At 66.8% G+C, this 23,771-nt stretch overlaps 2 protein-coding genes across 2 annotated transcripts; one reads left to right on the top strand and one right to left on the bottom strand.

Annotated features, from left to right (window-relative positions):
• The first annotated feature begins 999 nt into the window (after window positions 1-999).
• On the top strand, window positions 1,000-5,725 carry SHMT2 (serine hydroxymethyltransferase 2). Its single transcript, XM_054183265.1, has 12 exons — window positions 1,000-1,108; window positions 2,186-2,383; window positions 2,494-2,573; window positions 2,800-3,000; window positions 3,084-3,165; window positions 3,380-3,502; window positions 3,626-3,765; window positions 3,964-4,129; window positions 4,205-4,304; window positions 4,578-4,733; window positions 4,997-5,104; window positions 5,264-5,725. The coding sequence occupies exons 1-12, from the start codon at window positions 1,085-1,087 to the stop codon at window positions 5,389-5,391; spliced, it is 1,506 nt and encodes a 501-aa protein (XP_054039240.1). The 5' UTR covers window positions 1,000-1,084; the 3' UTR covers window positions 5,392-5,725.
• A 951-nt stretch (window positions 5,726-6,676) lies between these two features.
• On the bottom strand, window positions 6,677-13,105 carry NDUFA4L2 (NDUFA4 mitochondrial complex associated like 2). Its single transcript, XM_054183267.1, has 4 exons — window positions 12,962-13,105; window positions 9,041-9,129; window positions 7,088-7,148; window positions 6,677-6,845 (listed from the first exon to the last, which is right to left on the bottom strand). The coding sequence occupies exons 1-4, from the start codon at window positions 13,016-13,018 to the stop codon at window positions 6,789-6,791; spliced, it is 264 nt and encodes an 87-aa protein (XP_054039242.1). The 5' UTR covers window positions 13,019-13,105; the 3' UTR covers window positions 6,677-6,788.
• Between the last annotated feature and the right edge of the window lie 10,666 nt (window positions 13,106-23,771).

Below are 23,771 nucleotides of genomic sequence, written 5' to 3'. Positions count from 1 at the left end.
CCCCCATCGCTGCAGCACCTCCCCGGGGCGTGGGAGCAGGGCCAGGGCCACCCCACCTGGGGCGCGGCTGGCGTGGGGGGGTCCCGTGCCCACCGCATGGCCACGCTCAGTCCCTGCGGCTGGGTGGGGGCTGCAGGCTGGGCCGGGGTCCCCGGGAGCGTGTGGGTGAGTCGGGGGGGACAGCCCCATGCGACGGCACCGGCTGGGCGCCTGGCACCTGCGGGGTGGGCACGGGGGGGGACTTTGCCACGCTCCGGCGGGTCCCGGTGCCGGGGGGAGCTCAGGCGTCACCCCAAGCACTGGGGGGGGGGCGCTGTGTTGGGGGGGCTGTGTTCCACAGCCGTGGGAGATGTGCACGCCTCTGCGTGCGGACACGTGTGTGCCCGCACCAGCCTGTGCGTGTCCGAGGGCACCCGCCCGCGGATTTTGGAGCCCCCCCATCGGCCCCTCCCAGGCTGCGGCAGCACTGGGGCATCAAACCAAGTCCCGGGTGCCCCATGGAGCCCACTCTCCCCTCGGGAGAAGCCTGCCCAGCCTCGCCGCCCCTCACCCAGACTTGCGCCCCCCCGCCCCCCCCTCGGTGCTGCCCCCCCTCACCCACCCCCCCCCGCCATGCCGTGAAGAAGTGCCACGCCAGGGGCAGGGACCTGGGGGTCCCTGTCCCCGAGCCGGCAGGGCCCTTGCTGTGGGGGCTGACCTCACCCTGTCTCTGGGCAGGGGCTTCTTCATATTTTTTTAAGAAAATTAAAATAGAAAAAAAAAGTGGAAAATAAAGAAAAAACATTGAAAAAGAAGAGCGGTGGAGTGTGCTGACCACGTACCCACCGCCCGCTGCCCCCGGGATGGGGGGGGGGGGGGGGGGGGGGGGGGGCAGGGATGGGGGGTACGTACGGCGCCGGGACCGGGGTGCCCCCGGTTGGGAGGGGGCGGGGGGTGCTGGACCGCCAGTTTCCCGTCGGCCCCCGCGGTGCCGGCAGCCCCGTGGCCCCGCCCCACCCGGCGGCGCGCGCGGCGGCGGGGGGCGTGGCCGGGCCGGGACCGGGAGCGGGACGGGGACCGGGAGCGTCCTGCAGCGCCCGGTGCGATGTGGCCGCTCCGCCTGGGCAGGGTGAGTCGCGGAGCTGGGAGGGGGGGTCCCGGTGCCCGTGGAGGGGTCCCGATGCCCGGGGGGTGTGCCGGTGCCCGGGGAGCGCCGGTGCCCGGGGAGCGCCGGTGCCCGCAGGGAGCCGCGGTACCCGGGGGGCTCCCGGTACCGGAGGGAACCCCAGTGCCCGCAGAGGTCCTCGAGCCCGCAGGGTGTCCCCGGTCCCTGGAGTGTTCTGGTGTTCTCGGGGGGGTCCCGGTGCTCGGGGGGGGGTCCGGGTACCCGCGGGGGGGGATCCCCGTGCCCAGGGGGTCGCTCCCTGCGTACCCGTTTCTCCCGGCCCCCGCCCGCCCCAGCGCTCCTTTGCAGCCGGGGGCTGCCCGGCGGGTGTCGGGGGCAGCAGCCCCCGGTCCCGGTTCCCACCCGCCTCCCCCCCGGGCCGGGCAGCGGCACCCCCGGCCCGGCCGCCGCCCCCGCGGACTTTGTGTCCATCCCAAAGTCTCCGCACCGGGGCAACCACCGCCGCCGCCGGCCTTGGCCTCTGCCCGGCGACCGCGGGTGATGCAATGGCGCGGCGGCGGTTACATCACCCGGCACCGGGCACCGCCGTCGGGGCGAAGCGGGGGGACACACGGTTACCCCTCCGGGACCTCGGGAGGAGGGGAGCAGCAGGGGGCCCCCCCGTTGTGCACGGTGCTGCGGGGGGGGGGGGGGGGTGCTGCGGGGGTCCCCCCGCAGCACCCCCCCCCCCCCCGCAGCACCGTGCACAACGGGGGGGCCCCCGTGGGGTGGGCGAGGGTCCGTCTGTGGCGCACGTGCTCTGCACCCGCTGCCGTCACCGCTGCTCCGACACCGGCGGTGAGATGCTTCTGCCCCAGCCGTGGGCCCGGGAGACCGTGGGAGGGGAGGGAGGCAACCCCATGTGCCTTGTGGGGACCGCGGGGGTCCCCGTGTGTCCACCCTGGGGGGGTGGCACCGGTGGCTGGAGACAGAGCCTGGCGCTGTCACCTGCAGTTCCAGGGGTGTTTTGAGGGTAAGGGGCCCAGGCACCTGCCTGTGCGGGGTCACAGCCTGTCAGCCCCCCCCCCCTCTCCCGCGCAGGCCCTGCAGCGATGTGGTGGCCTGGTGGCCACCGGCAGCCAGCGGGCGCAGCACGGCACCGCTGCAGCGGCTGCCACGGGGCACATGCCCAGCTGGACGGGGCAGGAGAGTCTGGCCGAGAGCGACCCCGAGATGTGGACCCTGGTGCAGAAGGAGAAGGACCGGCAGTGCCGGGGGCTGGAGCTCATCGCCTCTGAGGTGGGATACGGGGTGCTTGGAGCAGGGAGTGGGTGACGGTCCTGGGGGACCCCCTGCTCAGGTGGGAGAGCTGCTGCCCCATCTCTGACCCCTCTTTTCCCCACCCCCAGAATTTCTGCAGCCGGGCGGCACTGGAAGCCCTGGGCTCCTGCCTCAACAACAAGTACTCGGAGGGGTACCCTGGCAAGAGGTAAAGGGGGGGGCAGGCTTGGAGGGGTAGGAGGGCACCAGTAGCATCAGGGGTCCTCCCGCAGCCGTGATTCAGCTGCCGGAAAGGTTAAGAGAAGCCCTGGGGCGGGAGCGGGTGCTTCCGAGGGGAGGCTGTTCTCTCCACCGAGGTCTCCTGTGGGGCAGGGTGGGAGGTTGTGGGGCTAACGGGGGGAAGGCCCCCCATAACTGCCTCCCTTCTCCTCCAGGTACTACGGGGGGGCCGAGGTGGTAGACCAGATCGAGCTGCTGTGCGAGCAGCGGGCTCTGGAGGCGTTTGACCTGGATCCTGCCTGCTGGGGCGTCAACGTTCAGCCCTACTCGGGGTCTCCAGCCAACTTCGCCGCCTACACAGCGCTGCTGCAGCCCCACGACCGCCTGATGGGGCTGGACCTGCCCGATGGGGGCCAGTACGTAGCGGGGTTTGGCAGCCCAGAGCCTGCTGCCTCCTGCGGGGCCCAGCCTGATCCCGCGCCTCTGCCTTCCCCTGCAGCCTCACACACGGGTACATGTCGGACATCAAGAGAATCTCGGCAACGTCCATCTTCTTCGAGTCGATGCCCTACAAACTTGATGTGAGCCGAGGGGGGCAGGTTCCTGGGGCAAGGGGGGGTTTGGCCAAGCTGTTGATCCTGGCAGTGCCCCTTGGGTGCCCGAGCTGCTCTGCCATCCCCTGCCCTACCCTCCCTGCGTCCCAGCCGCGTCCCAGCACCATGGGGTGCTTGGGAGCTGCCTGTGGTTCAACTGAACTGCGGCGCTCAGAGCTGGGTGTCTGTCTGTCCCTCGCAGCCAGCCACGGGGCTGATCGACTACGACCAGCTGGAGGTGACGGCGCGGCTTTTCCGTCCTCGTCTCATCATCGCTGGCACCAGCGCCTACGCCCGCCTCATCGACTACGCTCGCATGAAGAAGGTACAGGGCTGTGGGCTCCGTCCCGGGTGACGGGAGCTCTCGTGCCTGCAGCAGCTCGAGGGCAGTCACAGCCCACTCATGGCCGTGGGGACAGGGATGGCCCGTGACTCCCCGCGTCCCCAGGTGTGCGAGGAGGTGAAGGCGTACCTGCTGGCGGACATGGCGCACATCAGTGGGCTGGTGGCAGCCAAGGCCATCCCTTCGCCCTTCGAGCACGCGGATGTGGTAACCAGCACCACGCACAAGACCCTGCGTGGCGCCAGGTGAGGCTGCATCCTGCCGCCCTCTCCCCGGGAGGATGCCTGCCTGTGGCAGGGGAGCCCAGGCTCTGGGGCAGAGCTGAGCAGGAGGGACCCCCCGGAGGGTGGCAGCGGTGTTGGCACTGCCCCGTGGTTCAGGGGGCCAAGCCTCTGCCGTGGGGTGACAGCGGGAAGAGCAGTGCCAGCTCTTTCTCGCCGCAGGTCAGGACTCATCTTCTACCGCAAAGGCGTGCGCTCGGTAGACAAGAAGACGGGCAAGGAGACCCTCTACGACCTGGAGGACAGGGTCAACTTTGCCGTCTTCCCCTCCCTGCAAGGGGGGCCCCACAACCATGCCATCGCTGCCGTGGCTGTGGCCCTCAAACAGGTCTGTGCCGGGGCAGTGGGCTCGGAGCTGGGGGCGACGTGGGCCCCACGCTGACGTGGTCTCCTCCCCGGCCAGGCCAGCTCGCCAGCTTTCCGCCAGTACTGCCAGCAGGTGCTGAAGAACGCCAAAGCCATGGCACAGGCCCTGCTGCAGCGCGGGTACACCCTGGTGTCAGGTAATGCCTCCTTCCCTGTGCTTTTGGGGACAAGGAGGGACGGGGCTGCGGTAGGTCACAAAGTGGCACCACTGGGTGTCAGTACCACTAGGCAGCAGTGGGGAGCGCGGGTGGGTTGGGGGGCAGAGGAGGGGGTGTAGGGCAGAACCGGGCTTGGGAGGCGGCACTGGGCAGCACAGCGGAGCAGGAGAGGGAGAGGGGGGCTGGGGGTGCTCAGGGCTGGGGGTGCTCAGGGCTGGCCGTCGCTCCTCACCCCTTTCCCTTGCTCCCCAGGTGGCACCGACAACCACCTGGTGCTGGTGGACCTGCGGCCCAAGGGCATGGACGGCGCGCGGGCTGAGCGGGTGCTGGAGCTCGTCTCCATCACTGCCAACAAGAACACGTGCCCGGGGGACAAGAGCGCGCTCACGCCAGGGGGGCTGCGCCTGGGTGAGGGATGGGCCCTGCTCGGGGGGGTCTTCCTGCCTCCATCCAGCCCCTTCCCTGGGGGGTGGGTGCCTAGGCTTTCACCCCAGGGCGTCCCCCCTCTGACCCCTCTCTGAGGGCTCCACGGGGGGAGTTGGAGCCAGTTTCTGTGTCAGGAGGGGCACGGACCCCATGGGGGCTGGGACTTGGGGAGCCCCTTGGTGGGACTGGCCCCTGTGGATGGTGCCCCCGAGCGTCTCCCGGCACTGATGGGCTCCGTCCCCCAGGTGCCCCCGCCCTGACTTCCCGCCAGTTCCGCGAGGAGGATTTCCAGAAGGTGGTGGCTTTCATCGACGAGGGCATCGCGCTGGCCCTGGACGTCAAGAGCAAAACCAGTGAGTGTGTGAGCGGGGGCCCCAGTCTCCCCCCTGCCGGGCTCCCACTCGCCACCTCTCCTTTGGGGTGCGGGGACTGTGTCCCGAGCTGGTGCCAGCCTCCCGCCTCGCCCGGGTGTGTCATCCCCCCCCTCACTAGCCCCCCCCCTCCGCCCCCAGGTAAGCTCCAGGAGTTCAAGACCTTCCTGCTGCGGGACGCGGAGACGCAGCGCCGCTTGGCCGACCTGCGCCAGCGCGTGGAGACCTTCGCTCGTGCCTTCCCCATGCCTGGCTTCAGCGACCACTGAGCGGGGGCTCTCGCCCCTCCTGCCAGGCTGGGACAACCTGGGGGCAAGGGGAGGCTTAACACCACCCTCTGCATTCCCCACTCCCCTTCGCCCCCCCAGCCAGCACCTTTGGGATTGGGCGCTTCCTCCCCGGGGTGGGGGGCAGCCCACCCCATCCTGCGCTCAGTGTTAGGGTACAGAGACCCCCCCGAGACCCTGATGGGGGGGAGGGACCAGTCCTTGCTGCAGCCTCGTCCCCTCTGTCCAAGAAAGTCTTGCACTTTTCTAGGGGGAGGGGGGGTCGCTAATAAAAGCAGGGGCCCAGCCTGCCTGCCTGGAGGTGTCTGGGTGCTGAGCGGGGGCGGGAGAGGTCTCGGCACCACGCCAGCGCGCTGTGGGTGGATGTGGGGGCTGGACCCCCCCGTCCCCCTGCCCACGGTCCTGCTGCAGTGTCCCCACGCTGCGCTTCGCCCTGCGGGCTCTGAGGGTTGGGGGGGGGTTGCACTGAGCCCCAGAGCCAGCCGGGAGTGGCGGGGGGCAGTAGCCCAGGCTGCCCCCTCGCCCCCCGTCCTGTCCTGCTGCTGCAGAGCCACCAGTGAGACCCTTTGTCCCCTTGCTCCCCCCGGCCCAGCCCTGGCGGGGGCGGCCGCCTGCTCCCCAGCACGTCCCGCTTTCCCGGTGCTCTCCTCCCTGTCTCCTGGCCGTGAATCCTCCGCCGTGGCCTCGGCCAAACCAAACAGCGCCGGGCAGGACTCCCCGCCGCTGGTAAAGGCCAGGCCGTGCCCCATGGCATGTAGCCCGGGGGGGGCCGGGCTGCCCACGTGTGCAGGACACACACGTGCATCCACATGCCCACATGTGTGCGTGTGACCCCCTCTGCCCCCCCCGGCTCTTTCCCTCTCCAGAGGGGCTGGGATGGGACCGGGGGGTCCCTGGGCAGCCCCTGGAGCGTGGGAGAGCGGAAACGCGGCACCCAGGGGCCATGAACTGCCGCTTCCAGCGGGACGTGAGCCCCCACCCCAGCATTCCCTGGGGGGGGGGGGGGGGAGTTGAATGTCTCCTGTGTTTATGGGCCTGGGAAACAGCATGCATAATCCATTTTGCTGCCCCTTCCCCCCCCCCCCCCCCCCCAAGTAATTTATTGCTGTCCTATGAGTTCAATGCAGGCGAGACGTGATGGTGAGCAGCCGTCTGTGCCGGGGGGGGCAGCGGTCACATCGCTCCCGCAGTGATGTAGTTTATTGCAGTGGGGGGGGGGTGCCGAGGAAGCAGTCAGTCCTCTGTGTGCGGTGACCTGTTGCAGAGCTGTGGGGCAGGTGGGAGCCGGGGGGGGGGGTGAGGGGGGGTTGTGGCGGCACTGCTGGGGGGGCAGACACGTTCTCTCCCACCCCAGCACGGCAGCACATCCTCAGGGCATCTCAGAAACTGGGACGGTCCTTCTTAAGGCTCTTGTAGTCAGTGGAAACTGCCAGAAACTGGGGAAGGGAGGGAGGTGAGAGGGGGTCAGGGGGGGTTGTGTCCCCCGCAGCCGTCACTTGGCTCGGGGTGGGGGGGCAGCGCTGCCCTCCCCGGGTCCGAGCATGAGGAACTGGAGGGCTTGTGCACCTCTGCCCCGGGGCTAATGCTACCTCTCCCCCTTCCCCGAGGAAACGCGATGTCTTGCCCCAAAGGCGGCCGTTCCCCTGCCCCAGAGCGCCCCAGTTCACCCAGTGCTCACTTTATACTGGTCCGTGGGGCTCAGCTTATTCCAGGGTTCAGGATTATTTTTTCGATCCCAGCTGCAAGGGGTGGTGGGGCCATCAGCGCCTGTAAGGAGGGTGGGGGAGACAACACGCCCCCCCTCCCACCATCCCACAGCCTCCCCCCCGCCATTTTACCCCCACTAGTGCCCCCAGCCCCAGCTCTCTGCAGAAATAATCCCCGATGCCAGCACGCTCCCCAGTTCTGCTGTTGCTGGGGGGCTCTGGCCAGGCCCCTCCAGCCCCCCGGGGTAAGGAACTGTGGCAGGGGCTGGGGGGGCTCCCTGCGGGGCTGCTCCCAGACCCCCCCTGCCCTGCCCAGGCTTGTGCCAGGGCCATGGACTGACTCACCCAAACCGCAGCCTGGCTGCCGCCCCAGCACGGGGCTGGCCCACAAGCTGCTGCCCCGGCTGTACGTGCAGGGGTGCACGTCTGCCGGCCCCCCCCCCAGCCAGCAGGCACTGCCCCGCTGCACCCCTACCTGGGGGGGGGGGGGGGGCGCCTCCCTTCTGGCCTTGGCTGCTCTGCCCCCCTCCCCTTTCCCAAAAGCCTCCCCCCACCCCACCATGAGCCCCCCCACAGCCTTCACTCCCTGTTTTGGTGGGGGGGGGGGTGAGCGGAGAGGCTGCTGCCCGCCCTGGTGTCCCTGCCCACCATGGGCAAACGGGGACGCAGCAGCCACGTGCAGCACTCGTGAGCGTGACACGGTTGTGAGCGTGCAAGCCAAGTGCACGGGGTGGGTGGTGGTGGGCAGATGAAGTCTTCCCAAAGAGGACGCGTCCCATCCTGCCTCCGGAGGGTGCGGGAGGCCAGCGAAGCCGTGGGATGGGTCCCTGGAGAGAGCAGCTCCCGTCCCCCCTCTCCCGTCCCCCTGCAATCCGCTGGCGCTGGCCAAGAGCAGAATTTTCCATCTGGGAAGATGCGTGTGTGTGTGTGTGTGCGCGTGTGTGCGCGCGAGCGCGCCTCTTGGAGGATGGAGGGGGGGCCGTGCAGCAAATGCAGACCCCTGGAGCGGTTTAACAGCATTAATGTGCTGTGGGGGTGCTGCTGTTGTTTTAGCCCCCCCTCATACGCATACGCATACCCCTGTGCTTCCACCATCAAAGACAAGGTGCCTGGATCTGCTAATTGCTGAGCTAAGTACCCTGGGCAGCTGGCGTCAAATTAAATCAATGAGCGTTTTACCGGGAGCAAACAAATATTAGATAGGCATTAGACAGTGTGGGGCTGCAGGGACTGCGGGCCACTGAGCTACAAGGGGAAAAAAACCCAGCCTCATGTGCCACAGCGTGTCTGGCTGTCCTGTGCCAATCCATCCACCCGCTACTCCTCATCAATCCATCCTCACGCCGTGCCTCCCTCTCCCCTCTCTCTCTCTCTCTCTCCCCCCGTTCATCCTTGCACAGCTTTTTATGTTTGTCCACTCCTCCCTCTTCCCAATCCTTCTCCAACCATCCATCCCACTGGTTTCCCCTTCCTCTCTGAATCCATCCGTCCCTACAGTCTTTCCCCCTCTCCATCAGTCACATACTGCTTTTATCTGCCTCGTCATCCATCCTCCCATCCATCCCGCTCCCTCCCGCTCCATCCTGCTCCCTCCGCCGTCCCCGTAACCTCGCTGCGTCTCTCTCCCGCCTGCCCCCGGTTTGCAGCAGCTGCTGCAGCGCCCGCAGCAGCACGGGGAAGGGGCCCTTGTCCCCCTCACCCCCGAGCAAGGAGCAGGTCGATGGTGCCCCTGTTTCCCTTCCCCGCACCGGGCACCTCTGCGCCGGGTTTGGCTGTCACAACCCCCCGCCACCGCTCGCCGTGACGGTGTCTGTGCATCCAGGCGCCTCGTGCACCCCAGCGCCCGCCATAGCCGGGCATCAGCCCCTCAGCTCCCGGGGCACCCGAGTGCCGGGGGGGGGGGCCAGGGGCACCCCGACCCGTACCTGACGTCCGGGCTGTACAGGGCCAGCCTCAGCAGGTACAGCACAGCGCTGCCCAGGCCCACACTGATGAAGCCAATGAGGGGAATGAGCTGCAGAGAGAGAGAGAAAGAGAGAGAGAGAAAAATGAAAAATACCCCAATAAAATGAATATTTATCAGGCCGACTGGAGAGTGAAAGGGAGAGCTGACACACCGGGAGATTTACAGGGGAAATATGGCAGAGCAATCCTGTAGCTGGGCTGCGGTACACAGTGTAGCTGTCAGCTTGAGTGACTGAATTAAAAGAGGGAGAGAAAAATCGGCTCATGTTGGAGAGGAATTGGATTTGCAATGAGGAATCACTTCGCCTCCGCCTGCTGCTGCCCAGCGCGGTGCTGGCTGGTGCGGCCGCAGGTGAGGGCCCCGGTCCCGGTGTGCGCGGTGCCCCCGCTCGGGGCAGCCCTGGCCAACGATTCCTCCCCGAGGGACCCGGGCCCTGCCCGGCTCAGGGCTGCAGCCCCCCGGTCCTCCCTGGACTCTGCGCCCCTCCCGCACCATCTCCCGACAGAGCACGAGGTGAGGAGGGTTCGGTTCATCTTCCCCAGCGCCTACGGCAGGGAGGGACTGGGACACGCTGGGACCAGGCGTCCCGCTGGTGGCCGAGCAGCTGGGTGCAGAGCAGGTCTCGGGTGGCAATGCAGCGTGTGGGGGGGGCACTTGGCCACCTCTCAGCAGGCATTCCTCCGCGCGCACAGGGGCTTTCATCACGCCTTTGCAGGGCGACCAGCTCCATCTTCTTGCCTCCACTCCCCCCTCCACCCGCGCTGCCAATCCCCTGGTGCCCGGGGGGACGCGGCCTCAATCGGAGCTGAGACGAGGCTGCTTTGACCTCCCCCAAATTGCTGCGGCCCCCGCGCCGGGGAAGACGGTCTGAGCGTAATGAACCTCCCGCCAACCCGCGCCCCTGGGAAGGCGAACGCGGCCGGCGCCTCGCAGTGCCCATTAGTGCGGAGCGGGGAGCGGGGGCTGGCGGCGCCACCAGAGATGCACACGCCGCGCCGGCCGCATTGCCAGCACCTGAGCACCTGGGTTATATTTGCAGTTCTGCTTGGCTCTTAGCAAGAGTCCCTGAACCCCCCCCACCCACCGCACAGTGACTCAGTTTCCCCGCTCGGATAAGACTGAGCGGGGATAACTCTAACACGTGCAGAAAAGGGGCTGTGCAAACCCTTCTGTTCTCCGCCAAGCAGCCCGATGCCCTGCATGGGGAGGGCGTCTCGCAGAAGACATGTGGGCAGTCAGATGTGTGTCTCCCCCCCTCCCCAAACGCTCCGGGCCCAGCCTTCGGTCCCCGGCTGGACCCTCCCATCCCTTCCCGGTGCCCCCAGCGCTGCTCGGCAGCGCCCATGCCCAAGCCAAGCCGTGCTCGCATCGGCTGATGGAGCGCCTGGCAGATGCCAGCGCCGATTCGGGAGGTGAGAGGCATCAGCAGATAATGATCTTTTGCGCCGTGTGCGGCCGGGTGCCAGGAGGATCTGGCAGTAGCCGCTACCCAACTGCGCCGGCTAATCAAGACGAACTCCACAGCGCCGGGAATTGCGGTGTCTGTTGGAGGAGATTCGGGGCGATGGGTTCGTCTCACCATCTGCTGCTGACACCTTCTGGGTAATTAATGCCTGGGAAGAATTAAGGGTAGGGGGAGCTGGGGGAACCGCTCACGCAGCCGGCGAGGGGCTGTGGAGCTGCAGGTGCAGGCAGTGGGGCCTGTTTTCCCCCAAGACGCACAAAAATAAACAAGATGTATCGAGAGCTTGACCTTAAGCGTACGGAGAGTCAAAATGCTGCTTGTGTGCGTGCAGCGTTTGCCGTTTAACCCCGACAGTGGGGACCTGTTGGGAGCGAGGCAGGCGCTGCCCTGCTCCCCGGCACCCCCGTCTCTGCCGGCAGCGGGGCCGAGCCCCCCCGGCATTGCACAGCCGGTCCCTGCCGCTGCCCGGCTGCTGCCCCTGCCACCACCCAGCGCTTCCAAGTGAGCCGGCAGTGAGCCGGCTCTGCCGGAGTCGGGCTCTGGCCCTCTTCCCGCTGCTCGGGCTACAAAAAACGCAGGAAGAAGAAAACAAAGGCGTGAAGGTGCTGGGTGAGGGGGGGCCCCTGTGCCTGGCCGGGGTGGGACGAGCGTCCCCTCCCACAGCAGGTGCGTGGAGGGTGGGCCGCGGTGCTGGGCTCTGCTCGGTGCCCCCCGAGCCGTGCAGCCCCCAGACCACCGTGCCGGGCAGGTCTTGTCCTGCCAAAGCTCCTGCGCTCCGCTGCCACGGGGCTCCTCTGGCAAGGCTGGGACATTAATCACTGCCAGGCGCGCGGCAGCCGGGCTTCTGCGGGGGGGAGAGTCTATTGCCAGGTGAAAGTGCTGGTGTACCTGCCCGGCACGAGCTGCAGCTTGATCACGTGTAGTGGACGACATGTCAACAATTGCCCCAGCAACCTCTGCCGGCAATAATCCTGCCTAACGGTGCCGGGCACGTGCCAGGCACGTCACGTACAGGCACCCAGGACCACCCCCCCTCCCTTACATGTACTGTTTGGGGGCCTCTCTGCGTCCCCCAAGGCACACACAGTCCTCTGCTTGGCAGCTGGGGAAACCATGGCAGGCACAAACAGAAAAAGCCCCAAATCTCCCCATTCCGCGCACAGAAACAGGCAGCAGTGCTGTGCAGCTGGCGCAGGAGCCGTGGCCCGTGCTGCTCTCACCGAGGACGTGAAGAGCACCTGGGCGTCCCGGCTGCCCGTGCCCCCGCTGCTGGCACCCGCCTTCCCCTGGCAGAGCCTGGTCCCAGGTGCCTCCGGCTCCATCCCTGGGCTCTCCAGCCCTGCCCGTGCCCGCCGGCATGCTCAGCCATGGCTCCTCGTCCTCTCCAGCCTGGCAGCTCTGCCTCCCCCAAACCCAACTGCCAACAGCTGACGTGACTCTCAGCCCGGTGCCTGCAGCTCCTTAACCCTCCCCAGGCCACCAGCCCCTGCCAGGTCCCCACTGGGAGGGGACGGGTGAGACGGGCGCTGAGGACCCTGCTTCGGGAGGGGACCCAGCCCGGCAGCAGAAGAGGACGGTCCTGGCAGGGTGGGGACACTCGCGCAGCTGCCGCTGTCTCGGAGGGTCTGTGGGTTTTGAGGGTTTAAACATCTTTGTACGCAAACCCCTCTGCTTGGAATTTGGATGGCGAGGCACAGGGACAGATCTGAGCTGAAAGGGTGGGAGTTCGCACTTTAAACCTGGGGCTGCTGGGGTGAGTGGGGAGGGGGCTTGATTCCCATTCCCACCCCCCAGAGATGCCCCTGGAGCAGGGTGTAGCCGGGGGAGGACACGGAGCAGCACCCTGCACCCAAGCCGCTGCTGGCAGTCGTGCCTGTCGGGGTAAATAGGAGCGTGGGCAAGAGTCGCCCGAAGCCCAGCCCGGTCAGCAGAGGAGCCCCAGTGGCGCTGGGTGCAGGGAGCAGGTCTGGCAGCACAGGGTGGTCTCAGCTCTCCCCAGCAAAGGGGGGCTGGGGGGCGCTGGGACCTCCTGGCTCACCTGGAGGATGCTTCGAGAGCCAGGAGGAGAGTGTGAAGGGGAAGGTGGCGAGCAGGGACAGCCTGGGAAGGCACAGGGAGGGCAGAGGAGCTGGACGGGGAGGCGGAGAAGGGGCTTGGGGAGTGGGAGGAAGAGGGGGCTGGTGAAGGGTGCAAGGGGCGGCAGAGGGCAGGAGGAACGGGGGGTGGGAAGGAGGGAGAAGTGTATGGGGAAGCGCAGGGTCCCCAGGGCACATGGTGAGAGAAGGGCAAGGATGAGCCCGGGGGACAGGGGCTGCGGGGGGGGTCCCTGTGAGGAGGAGAGGGGCAGGGAGATGCAGAGGGATGGGGGGAGACGGGGTGGGGGTCCATGGAGGGAGAGGGTGTGGGGTGACTCACTCCGGGGTGACGCTTGACATGCCGGGAGAACATGGTTCCGAGGAGGGGGCCCTTCATGGCGAGGGTGTGGGGACGGTCCAGCTGCGATGGCAGGTTCCCGAGTGGCGTCGGAGGATGGAGGGTGGGCAGGAGACGTGAGGGAGGCGTCTGCGGCCGGGCTGGGAGGGACGGGGCGGGACGGGACGGGATGGGGATCCCGGCCCAGGGACATGGCGAGCTGGAAGGGGAGAGGGAGGCTGAGGCTCCGGCCCTGAGCTCTGGCTGCTCTCTGCGCCTCCCCCAGCCTCCCCCATGGCGAGCCCCAGTGACCGGGTTAACGACGAGCCTTGGGTCCGGACCCCTGAGGTCCCTGCACCCCCCTGCACCCCCAGACTGCATTTGTGCCTCAGTTTCCCTCGCTGTACAGGGTGCCAGCCCCTTCCCTCCACGTGCGAATCCTTCACAGGTTGTTCCGCACCTTCCTGCCCGGGCGAACGATGAGTCGTGTGATTTGTTATGACAACTTCGCCGGTGTTTGCTGCCTCCCCTCAGCGTCCGTCCCCCCCCCTCCCATTTATGATAAATGACATAACACCCAATTTACATTTAGCAATGCAAATCTCCCTGGCAGTAACAGATGCTGCTGTGCATATGGAAACCAGCTATTTGTATCCACTGGCTTTTAACAAAAGACTGGGGAGACGGACGGAGTAGGCAGCAAAAAGCAGCAGCCTGGAACTGAGCGGGGACTGGGCCCCCCCAACCTTTATCTGGGGGGGGGCTGGTCACGCTCTGGCAGTGGCAAGAGCCAGCGCAGCCTGTGTTTTGGGGGGTGGCTGGGGGCAGAGCATGGCGAGTTGGTGTGTCACACACTTGATGGGCACAGGGGGGTCCTTGTCACACACCCCTTCCCCTGGGGGCTCCTGGCCAACGCCAGTGCCCCCCCCCAGGCCAGTCTTTGCTCATGCAGACACATACACGCACACACATGCACAGACGGACAGCATACACGCTGGCACGGCGGCATCACTTGCGCGTGAACACCCCTACACATACAGGCACACACACGCACACAAAGGCTCCGGGAATTCTTTTAGGCGCTGATTTGTGAGCCCCCCCCCCCCAACTTTGAAATTTTGGCTTGGAGCACCCCAGGGGGCCTCTGCGCTCCCAACACAGCCCGGAGCCCCACTGCTGCCCCCCCAGCCCAGCCTCCCTCCTCACCTCAGCACCCTCCGCCTGGCACAGCCCAGCCCCGTCCGCGCCGCCCCGTCCCCACCTCATTTCTTTCAGCAAAGTGTAAAAGGACAAAGGGGAGAAACTTCACTGGAGTGTGTGGAAATAAATAAACAAGACCTGAACTGCAGCCAGCAGCGCCATGTTGAGGCCTTTGTTGATATAATTAGAGTTTTGAAACAGGATTGATTAAGTGCCACTCCCCAAGACGGAGTGCATCCTGCCCTCAGCACGGGCACACGCGTGTCCTTCGCTGCCTTCCTCTGCCAGCGCCTGCGGCACGGGGGCTGTGGGGTGGCGTATGGGGCGGGGGGGTGTCAGGTCGCAGCAGAGGTGTGCAGGGGGAGCTCACGGGGCACGTGCGTATGGTGGGACTCGCGGGCAGAGCCATCACCCCTTTGGAGCACTGAACCCAAGCGCGGAGAAGGGTCCCAAGAGGGTGTCCGGCAGCATCAGGAGCCCTGGACATCGGGGGGATCTCGGTCCCATCGCAGCCAGGGCTGCTCTGGCAGCAACCTGCAGCTCTGCACCCTCCCAGCCCGCGCTCCCAGCTCCCTGCGGACAAGCCCAGGACTTCCAGGGATGCAGCGGGATTCCCAGCCCACAAAGGCCAGCTGCCTCCAATGCTCATTGATGATTGTAATTAAGAGACAGTTTAATTCTGTGCTGTGCTTCCCTCTCCTGTGGTGATTGCAGCATGTGCCCTGTTGCTCAGGAGCCCTCCTGGGTCGCTGCCCACAGCCCCCTGGCAACGGCCGTCGAGGGGCTCGGCCCTGGGGGGGGCTCCAGCGCTTCCCCCCCCCGGCACTGAGGGAGACACGATGGACGCCAGCGAATAGACACTGATGGAGCTTCTGCTCTTTCATGGCTGCCCCTGCCCGGCACCGTGCAGATCTGACAGGTCAGCACTTTTGGGGGAAGAACGGGACAGCCCACAGACGCGTCCTAGAGAGAGAAGGAATTGCAGCGGCTGAGGTGGGGAAGCGTGCACACGCGCGGACACACGCCTGCAAAGGCAGAGCCACGCGTACGCGCGAGTGTAGGCAGCTCTGCACCGACGCACACGCGTGTGCACGGAGACACGCCCCTGCCTGCACACACACGTGCACGGACACCTGCGCACACACACGCCCCAGCAGATGTGCACGGACACACGGACACATCCCCCGTTACAAGCAGGCATACGCTTGCACACGTGTGCACACACACACGCCGCCGGTGCGGTCCCTGGCCCCACACAAGGGCTATGGGGAGCTGCCCCCGCGTCGTGGGGAGCGGAAAATACAAACTGGGGGGGGGGGTGGGGGGGCCGGAGAGAGCCGCTGGGTCTTGGTGCCTCCGCTCGCAGCTGCTGTGGAGGGTTATTTTACAACCACTCCAAAAATATTATTCAAGATGAAGGAGAATCACGGCTGCTGCGAGCAAGCGCAGGGCCGTCGCGGGGAATTTATCATCCCGAATTGGGTGCCCCCCCCCTCTTCCCCCCCCCCCCCCCCCCCCCGCTCCCCGCAACGCCGTGGTGATGAAGTGCTTCATTAATGGGAGATGCTGCAGCTCGGGGCTGAACGTGCTTGCACCTGAGCGCGCCGGTTCCTCTGGCTCCCAGCCTTGGCTCTCAGCCCCCCCCAGACACCCACCCAGTCCCCCGGCTCCACACAGCCCCCCCGCCGCACTGCCCCACAGCTCACAGCCTCCCCACGGCTCCCTGGCCCCACAGCTGGCACCCACTGGCTGCACCCCCCAAACCCTGCGAGGAGCCGCCCAAACCCTCTTCTGCTGGTGCCACGGCGTCATCCCGCGCTGCTAACGGGGACCTTTCCCTCGTTAAGGCTCTGCTCATGCCGAAGCTGTAAATCTCGCTGGCTTTTGGCGGGGCGCAATGGAAACCGTCATAAAAAATTCATACCAACTAAAGCAAACAAACAATAAACAAACAGCCAATAATTAAATGGTGAATTAGCGGGATATATTTCACAGCCGCACCGAGCTGCGCTGCGGGACGAGCCCCAGCACGGGGAGAAGGGGATGGATCCTGGGGGGCCACAGCTCCTCCTGCGGGGGGAGGGAATGGCGTTCCTGGCCCTGTGGCGCAGCTGCCCTGGACCTGGCAGCACTGCACCGGGGACACGAGTGGCCCCGCAGGGGCTGGCGAGGCTGGGCAGCAGCTCCATGCAGGGCATCACATGCCAGCACTATCGTGACATGTCGTGATGACTTGCACAGCCAGACAATGGTGGCGTAACCGGGGCCCTTCCTCCCTGCCCCACTGCCATGTGCACACAGCGCTGGGACCGTCCCACGTCCCCTCACCTTGAGCTAGCGCGTGGTGTCATGCCCATCCCGCAGGATCATGCCTATCGCGTGATGTCACTGATCTCTATGACATCACAATCCCCTCCTTGCACCTGCCCTGCCCGTAACGCGCCGCTGAGCGTGGCTGCCTCCCAGCACCCGGGGCTGGCCCTGGCACCATCCATCACGCGGGACGGGCACAAACCATTTGTAACTGGCACCTTCATTTAAAGCGCTATTATCATCCTAATTCCCCCCATTAATCACGGGGCGCTGTGTGATGAGCACCAGGAGAGCCTATCTCTGACCCACAACCGCTGCAGGATTGGGGGGGGGGGGCCAGGCACACCAGCCTCACACCTCCGAGGCTCTGACACTCCCCCCCCCGCCCCAGTGATGCTGCAAAGGGTGGCCGAGATGACGCCCTTCCTCGTCCCCAGCAGCCCAGGGAGCCCAGGGCAAGGAAGGCGCCGCTCTCCCTTGGCCCTTTCCAGTGCCGGACCGCAGGCGGCGAGTGGGGTCCCCAGGAGGGAGGGGTGCGCGCCGCCCCCCCCCCCCGCCCCCGCAGTAGGCAGGGGCTGTGGGACCCGAGCCCTGGCTGCGGGGTGGGGGCAGTGGGGGGGGTGCCAGCTCTTCGGGGCTGCTGCCGCACCGTGAGGCGTTTCCTGGAACCAACCCCACAATTAACCACTGACTTGGCCCCGTCCCACAATATTGATTTTTTTTTTTTTTTTTTCCATAATTCTCTGAAGAAAAGCCCAGGCCCGGAGCTGTGGTTTCCAACGCCTGGTTTATAAATAACCGGGGTCACCAGCTGCCAATTGCTGTAACGCTGCCTTGATACAATTTAATAAACATAATAGCCTCTGCCTTCATTGTGACAAAGACACTGGCGGGGACCGAGCCGCGCCGAGCAGAGAACACACGGCAGAGACACGCGCACACGGCTGAGACATGCGTGCACGTGGCTGACACGCACGTCTGAGACACGCAAGCGCACACCTGATACACATGTGTACAGGCTGAGACGTGCACACACCTGGCTGACACGCGCGCACACGCGTCTGAGATGTGCACGCGCACCCGAGACACGCCAGCGGGTGGCTAAGACACGCGTGTGCGCGCACCTGCGACATGCCAGCACGTATCCCATACACGCATCCGCAGGCTGAGACGTGCAGACACAGGCGACGCGCGTGCGTGCACCTGCGACATGCCAGCCCGCATCGGCCACACGCGTGCACCGGCTGAGACACGCGCACACGGGTGACGCGCGTGCACGCCTCCGAGACACGCAGGCACGTGTGAGACGCGCGCGCACGGCTGCGGAGTCGGGCGGGGGGCGCAGGACGCGTCCCCGCGGGGGGACACACGGAGCCCGGTCCCGCCGCCCCCCACGGGACACGCTCCGTCCCCGCGCGTCTCGGGCACCGGCGGCTCCCCGCCCCCGCCCCCGCCGGGCACACGTGCGCGCGCACACGGTCCCGCGTGGGGCCGCCCCGGGTCCCGGAGCCCTTTGGCGCCCCCTCGTGGCCGCGGCGCGGGCCGGGGGGATCGGGAGCGGGAGCGGGAGCGGGACTGGAATTGGGACCGGGAGCGGGACCGGGAGCGGGAGTGGCCCCGGCCCCGGCAGCCGCCGCGTGCCGCGGAGCAGCCCGGAGCCCCCGGCCCACTGCCATCACCCGCCGCGCGGGCCCGGGCACACGGACCCTCCCGCAGCCGCAGCCCCCGTGGGAGCACTCGGCGGGCTCCGGGGAGCGGCCCGTACCCGTGCCCGGGACCCCCGCCCCGAAAGGACCCTGACCGCCCGCGGAGGCCCTGGAGAGCTCGGGTGCCCCACGGCTCCCGACACGGCGCGGGGGCGGCTTCTGGGCCGGGGGGCACCCTCTGCGCCGCGCAGGCCGGGGGCCTGTCTCCCACGTCCCGGCAGCCGCCCCCTCCCCAGCTCCCGCCCCCAGCCCCGCTGAGTGATGCCAGAGACTCCAAAATCAATTCCCATCCCCGCCAGGACACGGCGAGAAGGCGACAAATCACGGCTGCGGCTCCGCAGCCCCAGCGCCTCATTTTTCTTGCTGAACTCCATAATAAGAAATCAATGGCAGACGCCGCACTCCTGATGCATCTCCCCCGGGACAGGCGGCGGCGGGTCCTCATGCCACCCCCACCCACCCCCCCAACGCTTGGGTCCCCTCGCCAGGCCCCGGCTCTGGCGGGGCCCACGGCACAGGGCAGCTCCTGCCTCGCCTGCAGACCCCGGCCCTCCCCTGGCCCCCCAAAGGCTCCCCACGTCGTGCCCCCCCTCCCCCATAAGCTCAGCCCCACACCGCCGCATGGGGCCAGGTTGATTCCCACCGTGGCACAGAGCCCTGAGTGCCCTGGCCGGTGGCACCGGCGTGTCCACCCCGTCCTGCTGCAGCCTCCGAGGGGACTGTGGGGACCGGGGACCCCAAACAGGTCCCCACAGGGTCAGCGTGGGGGGGGGCCCAAACCCACCCTGGCGCGGAGCACAGCAGGGAGGCACCGGGCGGGCTCTTTGCTCAGATCTGCTGCACCAAAAGGATGGGGGGGGAGGCTGGGGGGGAAGGACCCAGGCGTCCTGCGGGCGCAGATTTGGGGGGGCACAGAGCCGCTGTCACGCGGCAGCTCCAGCAGCTGCAGAAGGGCCTGGGCTGGGGAGAACCGCTCCAATTAGCTGTAATCGCGCTTCCCCGCGGTGCCTGACACCGAAAAACCTACATAATTACCAGCAGCGACAGGGAAGGCAGGACCAGGCGCTCGTGCTTAATTGAGTGTTTACAGCCCTGTGAGGGGGGGGCAATAACAGCTCTACAGAAAAGCAACCCCCCCTCCTCAGCCCAGGCAGCGAAGACAAGGGGGGGGGGTGCGGGGAGAACAGCCCCATCCCTTTGCAGCAGGGTTCGTGCTGTCCTTGCACCCCTCCCCGGTCCCTTTCCCCAGGTAGACAGGACAAGTGGCCCCCGCCGCCGGCCCCACCAGCGGCCCTTCAGCTCCTGGTTGACTTGCAAATGCAGCCGCAGGAGCTGGAGGTCTCGCTCCTGTCAGCTGGGCTGAAATCCCCAAGGCCAGCTGTGGGGGGGGTCACCCTGTCCAGACGTGCCCCAGAGGCGGTGATGGGGCAGGGGGACACACCTGCCCAAGGTCTGGGTACTCCTGCCGGGGGCTACACACGATCCCCGAGGGACGGCCAGGTTTTGGGGCTGGCAGGGTCACACTGAGGAGGGGTGACCTCTGAAGAAGTGACAGGCGCCAGACCCCATCCCGCGGCCAACACCAACCTGCCCCCGCTGTGCCACCCCCAGCCCTGGTGGACAAGGCTCCTGCCCAGCTGTTTTCCTCTCGTTAATTTTTCATGAGCGTGATGATAATTCTGCTCACCGCGTTGCTGCGGACCCCATAACAATGAGCCGCGGCGCTACCCCCGGGCCAGGCAGCACCAGTGTCGGGGGACGGCGGGGGCCAGAGGTCTCCAAAGGGGGCACAGCCAGGGCTCTCCCCGCTGTGCCCCCACCTCCAGAATGAGAATGTGCTCCTGCATGTGCTCCTGCACGGCGTGCGGGGGGCCACACGCACGGGGCAGCACACGCGTGCCGACACGCATGGGAGGACGCACAGGGACATACAGAGACATGTGTAGAAATACGGGCACAGTGATACGCGCTGGGATGGGGCAACCGGGTCAGAAAAATGCTGTTTTCTGTATCCTGCAAGTAGGGGCACCTGGGAGGTGGGGTGGGGGGAGCGGGGCACGCCGACGTCCCCCTGCCAGCCAGGAAGGGCGCTCGGGCAGCACCCAGGGGTCTGAGCCCAGTCCTGGCAGACGCTCGCCAGCAGCCCCACGGCTGCATGGCACTGCCACCCCACGGCACGCTGGGGACGGGGCTGAGCCCCCCCAGCAGGGCTTGGGAGGGAGCGGGGGTGGGGGCAGACAGCTTTCTGCCCTACCAAGTCCTGCCCGCCCGGATGTCTGCCGCTTTCTGATGTGTCCAACTAGAATCACTAATTCCAATAAACCCAGGCTAGATTAATTTTCATTTCCCCATGCAAATCAGTGCTAATTAGGATGGATTTAGTTCACATCACAGGGGCTGTGGGGACAGACGCTGCACACGGCCGTCACTCCCCAGCCAGGCTTTGGGGTGTTTCATCCTCGGTTAATGATGTGGGAGGGCGGCCCCCCCAGCCTGGAGGTCAGGAGCCAGCGTGGGGGCAGCAGGTAAAGCAGGGATTGCTGCGAGACGCCGGGCGCCTCTGACCACGCTCAGGCCCCGCACAGCGTCCCTGCGAGCACTCCCCCGCCCCGGACAGCCCCCATGCTGGAGCCAAATCTGCCCCTCCCAGGCCTCCCCCCAAGAGCTTATCGCTGCCCCTGATTAATGCCCATGTGGGATGTTACTGGACCACAGCGGTAACGAGCGCCGCTGATGGGGCAAACGCGGGTGCCAGGGGGAGGAGGGGATCTCGCCACCCAGGGACTCGGGCCCGTCGGGCGCCGGGGCTGGAGCGAGGAGGGTTTGCACGGCTCAGAGCGAGGAGGCAGCGACAGGCAGTGACAGGGGTCCCTGGGGGCCCCTCTTCACCAGCAGCCTTTTAAATGCAGATGGGGGGTCTGATGGGGAGCCTGGGCTGCCTTGCGCTGGGGAGCAGGCGGCGTCCCGGCACTGCCCCGGCTGCGAGCGGCCAGCAGCATCCAGCAGGACGCCACCATCCATCCCCGGGCACCCGGGGCCTGCCCTGCTCCGCAGAGGGGCAGGTGACAGCGCAGCACACACCCCCCCCCCCAGCTCTTTCAGATTCTGCCTGTGCCTCCTGCCTTGCCAAATATTTAACTAATTAACGCTGCCCGCAGGCTCCTGTTTACGCAGCTTGTTGTTGAGCCAAGGAGGACTCCCGGCTGCCTCAGAGCAGGGATGGTGCAAACTGCAAACGGGACGCCCCCGGCACAAAGCTCAGCCCCCCGAGAAGGGCTGGGGTCCCCAGGCTGTCCCCGCTGCTGCCCACAGGACACAGCTGAGCCCCCACCGGGACCTGGCACCCTGTGCACAGCCCCGCACCCCCAATGCCACGTGCCCCCCAGCACCACGCAACCCCCGGCACATGTCTTGCCCCAGGGAGAGCCCCCCCTGCACCTGCACTGTGTGTGGGACAGTCACCAGCACCGTCCCCTCACGCCACGTGCCCACACCGTGGCTGCAGTCCCCTTTGCCCCTTGCTCTGCTGCCCCCTGAAATCCGGCTTTCCGGGTGCCTCGCGCTCCCACCCCGCAGCCAAAGGTCCCCCAAACTCCTCTGCACCCCCAAGCATCCCTGAGCAACGCTACCCCTCCTCTGCAGCACCAGAGAGGCTGGGGCAGGCTGGAGCTGGGGCGGGAGGGGGGCATTGCCCAGCTGCACAGCACCCCCCGCCTTTGCTCCCTTAGCCGGGCGAGTGGGGCGTTCACAGCGCCGGAAGGTCAGGAGCCTTTACGCCCATCCTCGGGCAGGGGAAGGCAATGCCAACGGCCCCCGAGCGGTTCCCGATCCCCAAGGGGTGCAGCCTGGCTGTAGGGACAGCCCCAGAGGCAGGGGTCTGGTGCCATCGGCTCTCCCGCGGCAGGCCGGGGTGCCCCAGCCAGCGCTGGCACTGCCAGCCCCCCCAGCTGTGCCCGGGGACAGAGATCGGCAGGGGGCTGGGGCGGGGGCTGCGGGGGGCACCGCGCTGTGCCGTGGGGAGCAGGCAGCACGGCTCGGGGGCCAGGCAGGCTGCGCGGCCAGGGACAGCGTGACAAACAGCCAGAGGCAGTGCCTGCCTCCTGCCCTCATTAAATCCCCCCTAACGAGCTCAGCACTGAGCCCTGGGGCCCAGCTGGACTCAGAGCTGGTCATTACTGCTGACAAGGACCTGTCAAAGCAGGAGACGTGTGTGACACCCCCCCCCATGCACAGTACAGCCAGTGGGGCCACACTGTGGGGGGGGCCCACAGAGCTGGAGACACCCACCCCCCAACCTTGCCAGCTCCCCTCGGGCCCTTCCGTCCGAGCGAGCGGGAAGATAATTGTACCCCCCCCCAGGCCCTGGTGCAGGATGGGCCCCCCCCGCCTTGCCCACGCTGCTGCTCGGGGATGGGGTGAGACTCACGCCACAGGGGGCTGTGTGGGGACCCTGGGGCTCCCCCAGCAGCAGCGCTGGGGCCAAAGGGAGACGGGGGCAGGGAGGGAAGGGGCAGAAGGAGGGAGCCCAGGCAGCCCTGAGGAGAGAGGCCTTGGGCCGGGTGGGAGACGGCGATGGTGGGGCGCTGGCCCGGGGAGCAGGGGAGTCCTGGAGCCAGGGCCGTGGGACAGGACTGCTGCCCAGCCCTGCATTTCCCCCACCAAGCTCCTCTCCCAGGACCTGCCTGGAGCAGGAGAGCTGGAGAAGGATGACGAGCGCGGATGACGAGCGCAGCCCCCCCGCCGCTCGAATCCCCCAGCAGCGCTGCTCCTTCCCGGGAGCACCCTGGCACAGATAAGGAGCCCTGGTGATCCCCAGGGCACGTTTAATCTGGGACAGGACAGTTATTGGATAAATACCATGAATATGTAAATTGCATTTATGCTGATTTATGGCTGGGGGGGGCAGGTGAAGAGGGGAGATGGTTTAGTTTAGTTTAATGCATTTATTTCCCTGCCTCGAGATGGAGAACAATCTCTGAGCGCTGCATCTGCCAAGCCAGAGGAGACGACTCAGGCAGAGCCGCGCAGACGGGAGCACCCCGGGGCCAGGCTGGACGTGAGGGACCCCACCTGTGGGGACAAGAGGTGGGCAGGACGGGGGATGCAGCACCCGGACACCTCCACCTCCCACCCCACTCCCTGGGGCTCACTGTCCTCACATGCCCCACAAAAGGGGTGCGCAGGAGGCAGGTGCCCCCATCCCCTCCACGCCAGTGCTGCTCTCCTGGGATGACGTATGGATCCGGCACGAGACCAGAGGTATTTCAGTTGATTTCTGGGCCTTGCAAAGACTCCTGACCTTTCATGAGATGCAGAGAGAAAGTGAGGTGATTAATCTGGCAGGTCAGGGTGGCTCCTCTGCTCTGATGTGTTACGTGGGGTCGGTGGCAGACCCCTTGCATACACCAGCTGCAGAGGATGTAGCAGTGAGATGCTGAGTGTCCCCATGCCAGAAGAGTCACTGCCCCTCTCTGGGTCACAACCGGGCCGTGGGCACCAGGAATGGGAAAAACATGAGCCAGGCCAAAGCCTAAACTTCTGCTGCGCAGCCATGCTGGGGGGTGTGTGTGTGTACACACAGTGCCTGTGGGGCA

This window comes from Rissa tridactyla, chromosome 24 (assembly GCF_028500815.1).
Source record: "Rissa tridactyla isolate bRisTri1 chromosome 24, bRisTri1.patW.cur.20221130, whole genome shotgun sequence".
Taxonomy (NCBI): Eukaryota; Metazoa; Chordata; class Aves; order Charadriiformes; family Laridae; genus Rissa; species Rissa tridactyla.
Note: the sequence above shows the minus strand (reverse complement) of the source record. Positions and strands in the feature narration are given on the sequence as shown.

Coding starts and splice junctions, on each gene's coding strand:
- SHMT2 (XM_054183265.1), top strand. CDS start 1,085: ATGTGGCCGCTCCGCCTGGGCAGG. Junction 2,574..2,799: donor GAGGGGTACCCTGGCAAGAG/GTAAAGGGGGGG, acceptor CTTCTCCTCCAG/GTACTACGGGGGGGCCGAGG. Junction 5,105..5,263: donor GGACGTCAAGAGCAAAACCA/GTGAGTGTGTGA, acceptor CTCCGCCCCCAG/GTAAGCTCCAGGAGTTCAAG.
- NDUFA4L2 (XM_054183267.1), bottom strand. CDS start 13,018: ATGAAGGGCCCCCTCCTCGGAACCATGTTCTCCCGGCATGTCAAGCGT. Junction 9,130..12,961: donor ATGTCAAGCGTCACCCCGGA/GTGAGTCACCCC, acceptor CTCTCTCTGCAG/CTCATTCCCCTCATTGGCTT. Junction 6,846..7,087: donor GCCCCACGGACCAGTATAAA/GTGAGCACTGGG, acceptor TCCCTTCCCCAG/TTTCTGGCAGTTTCCACTGA.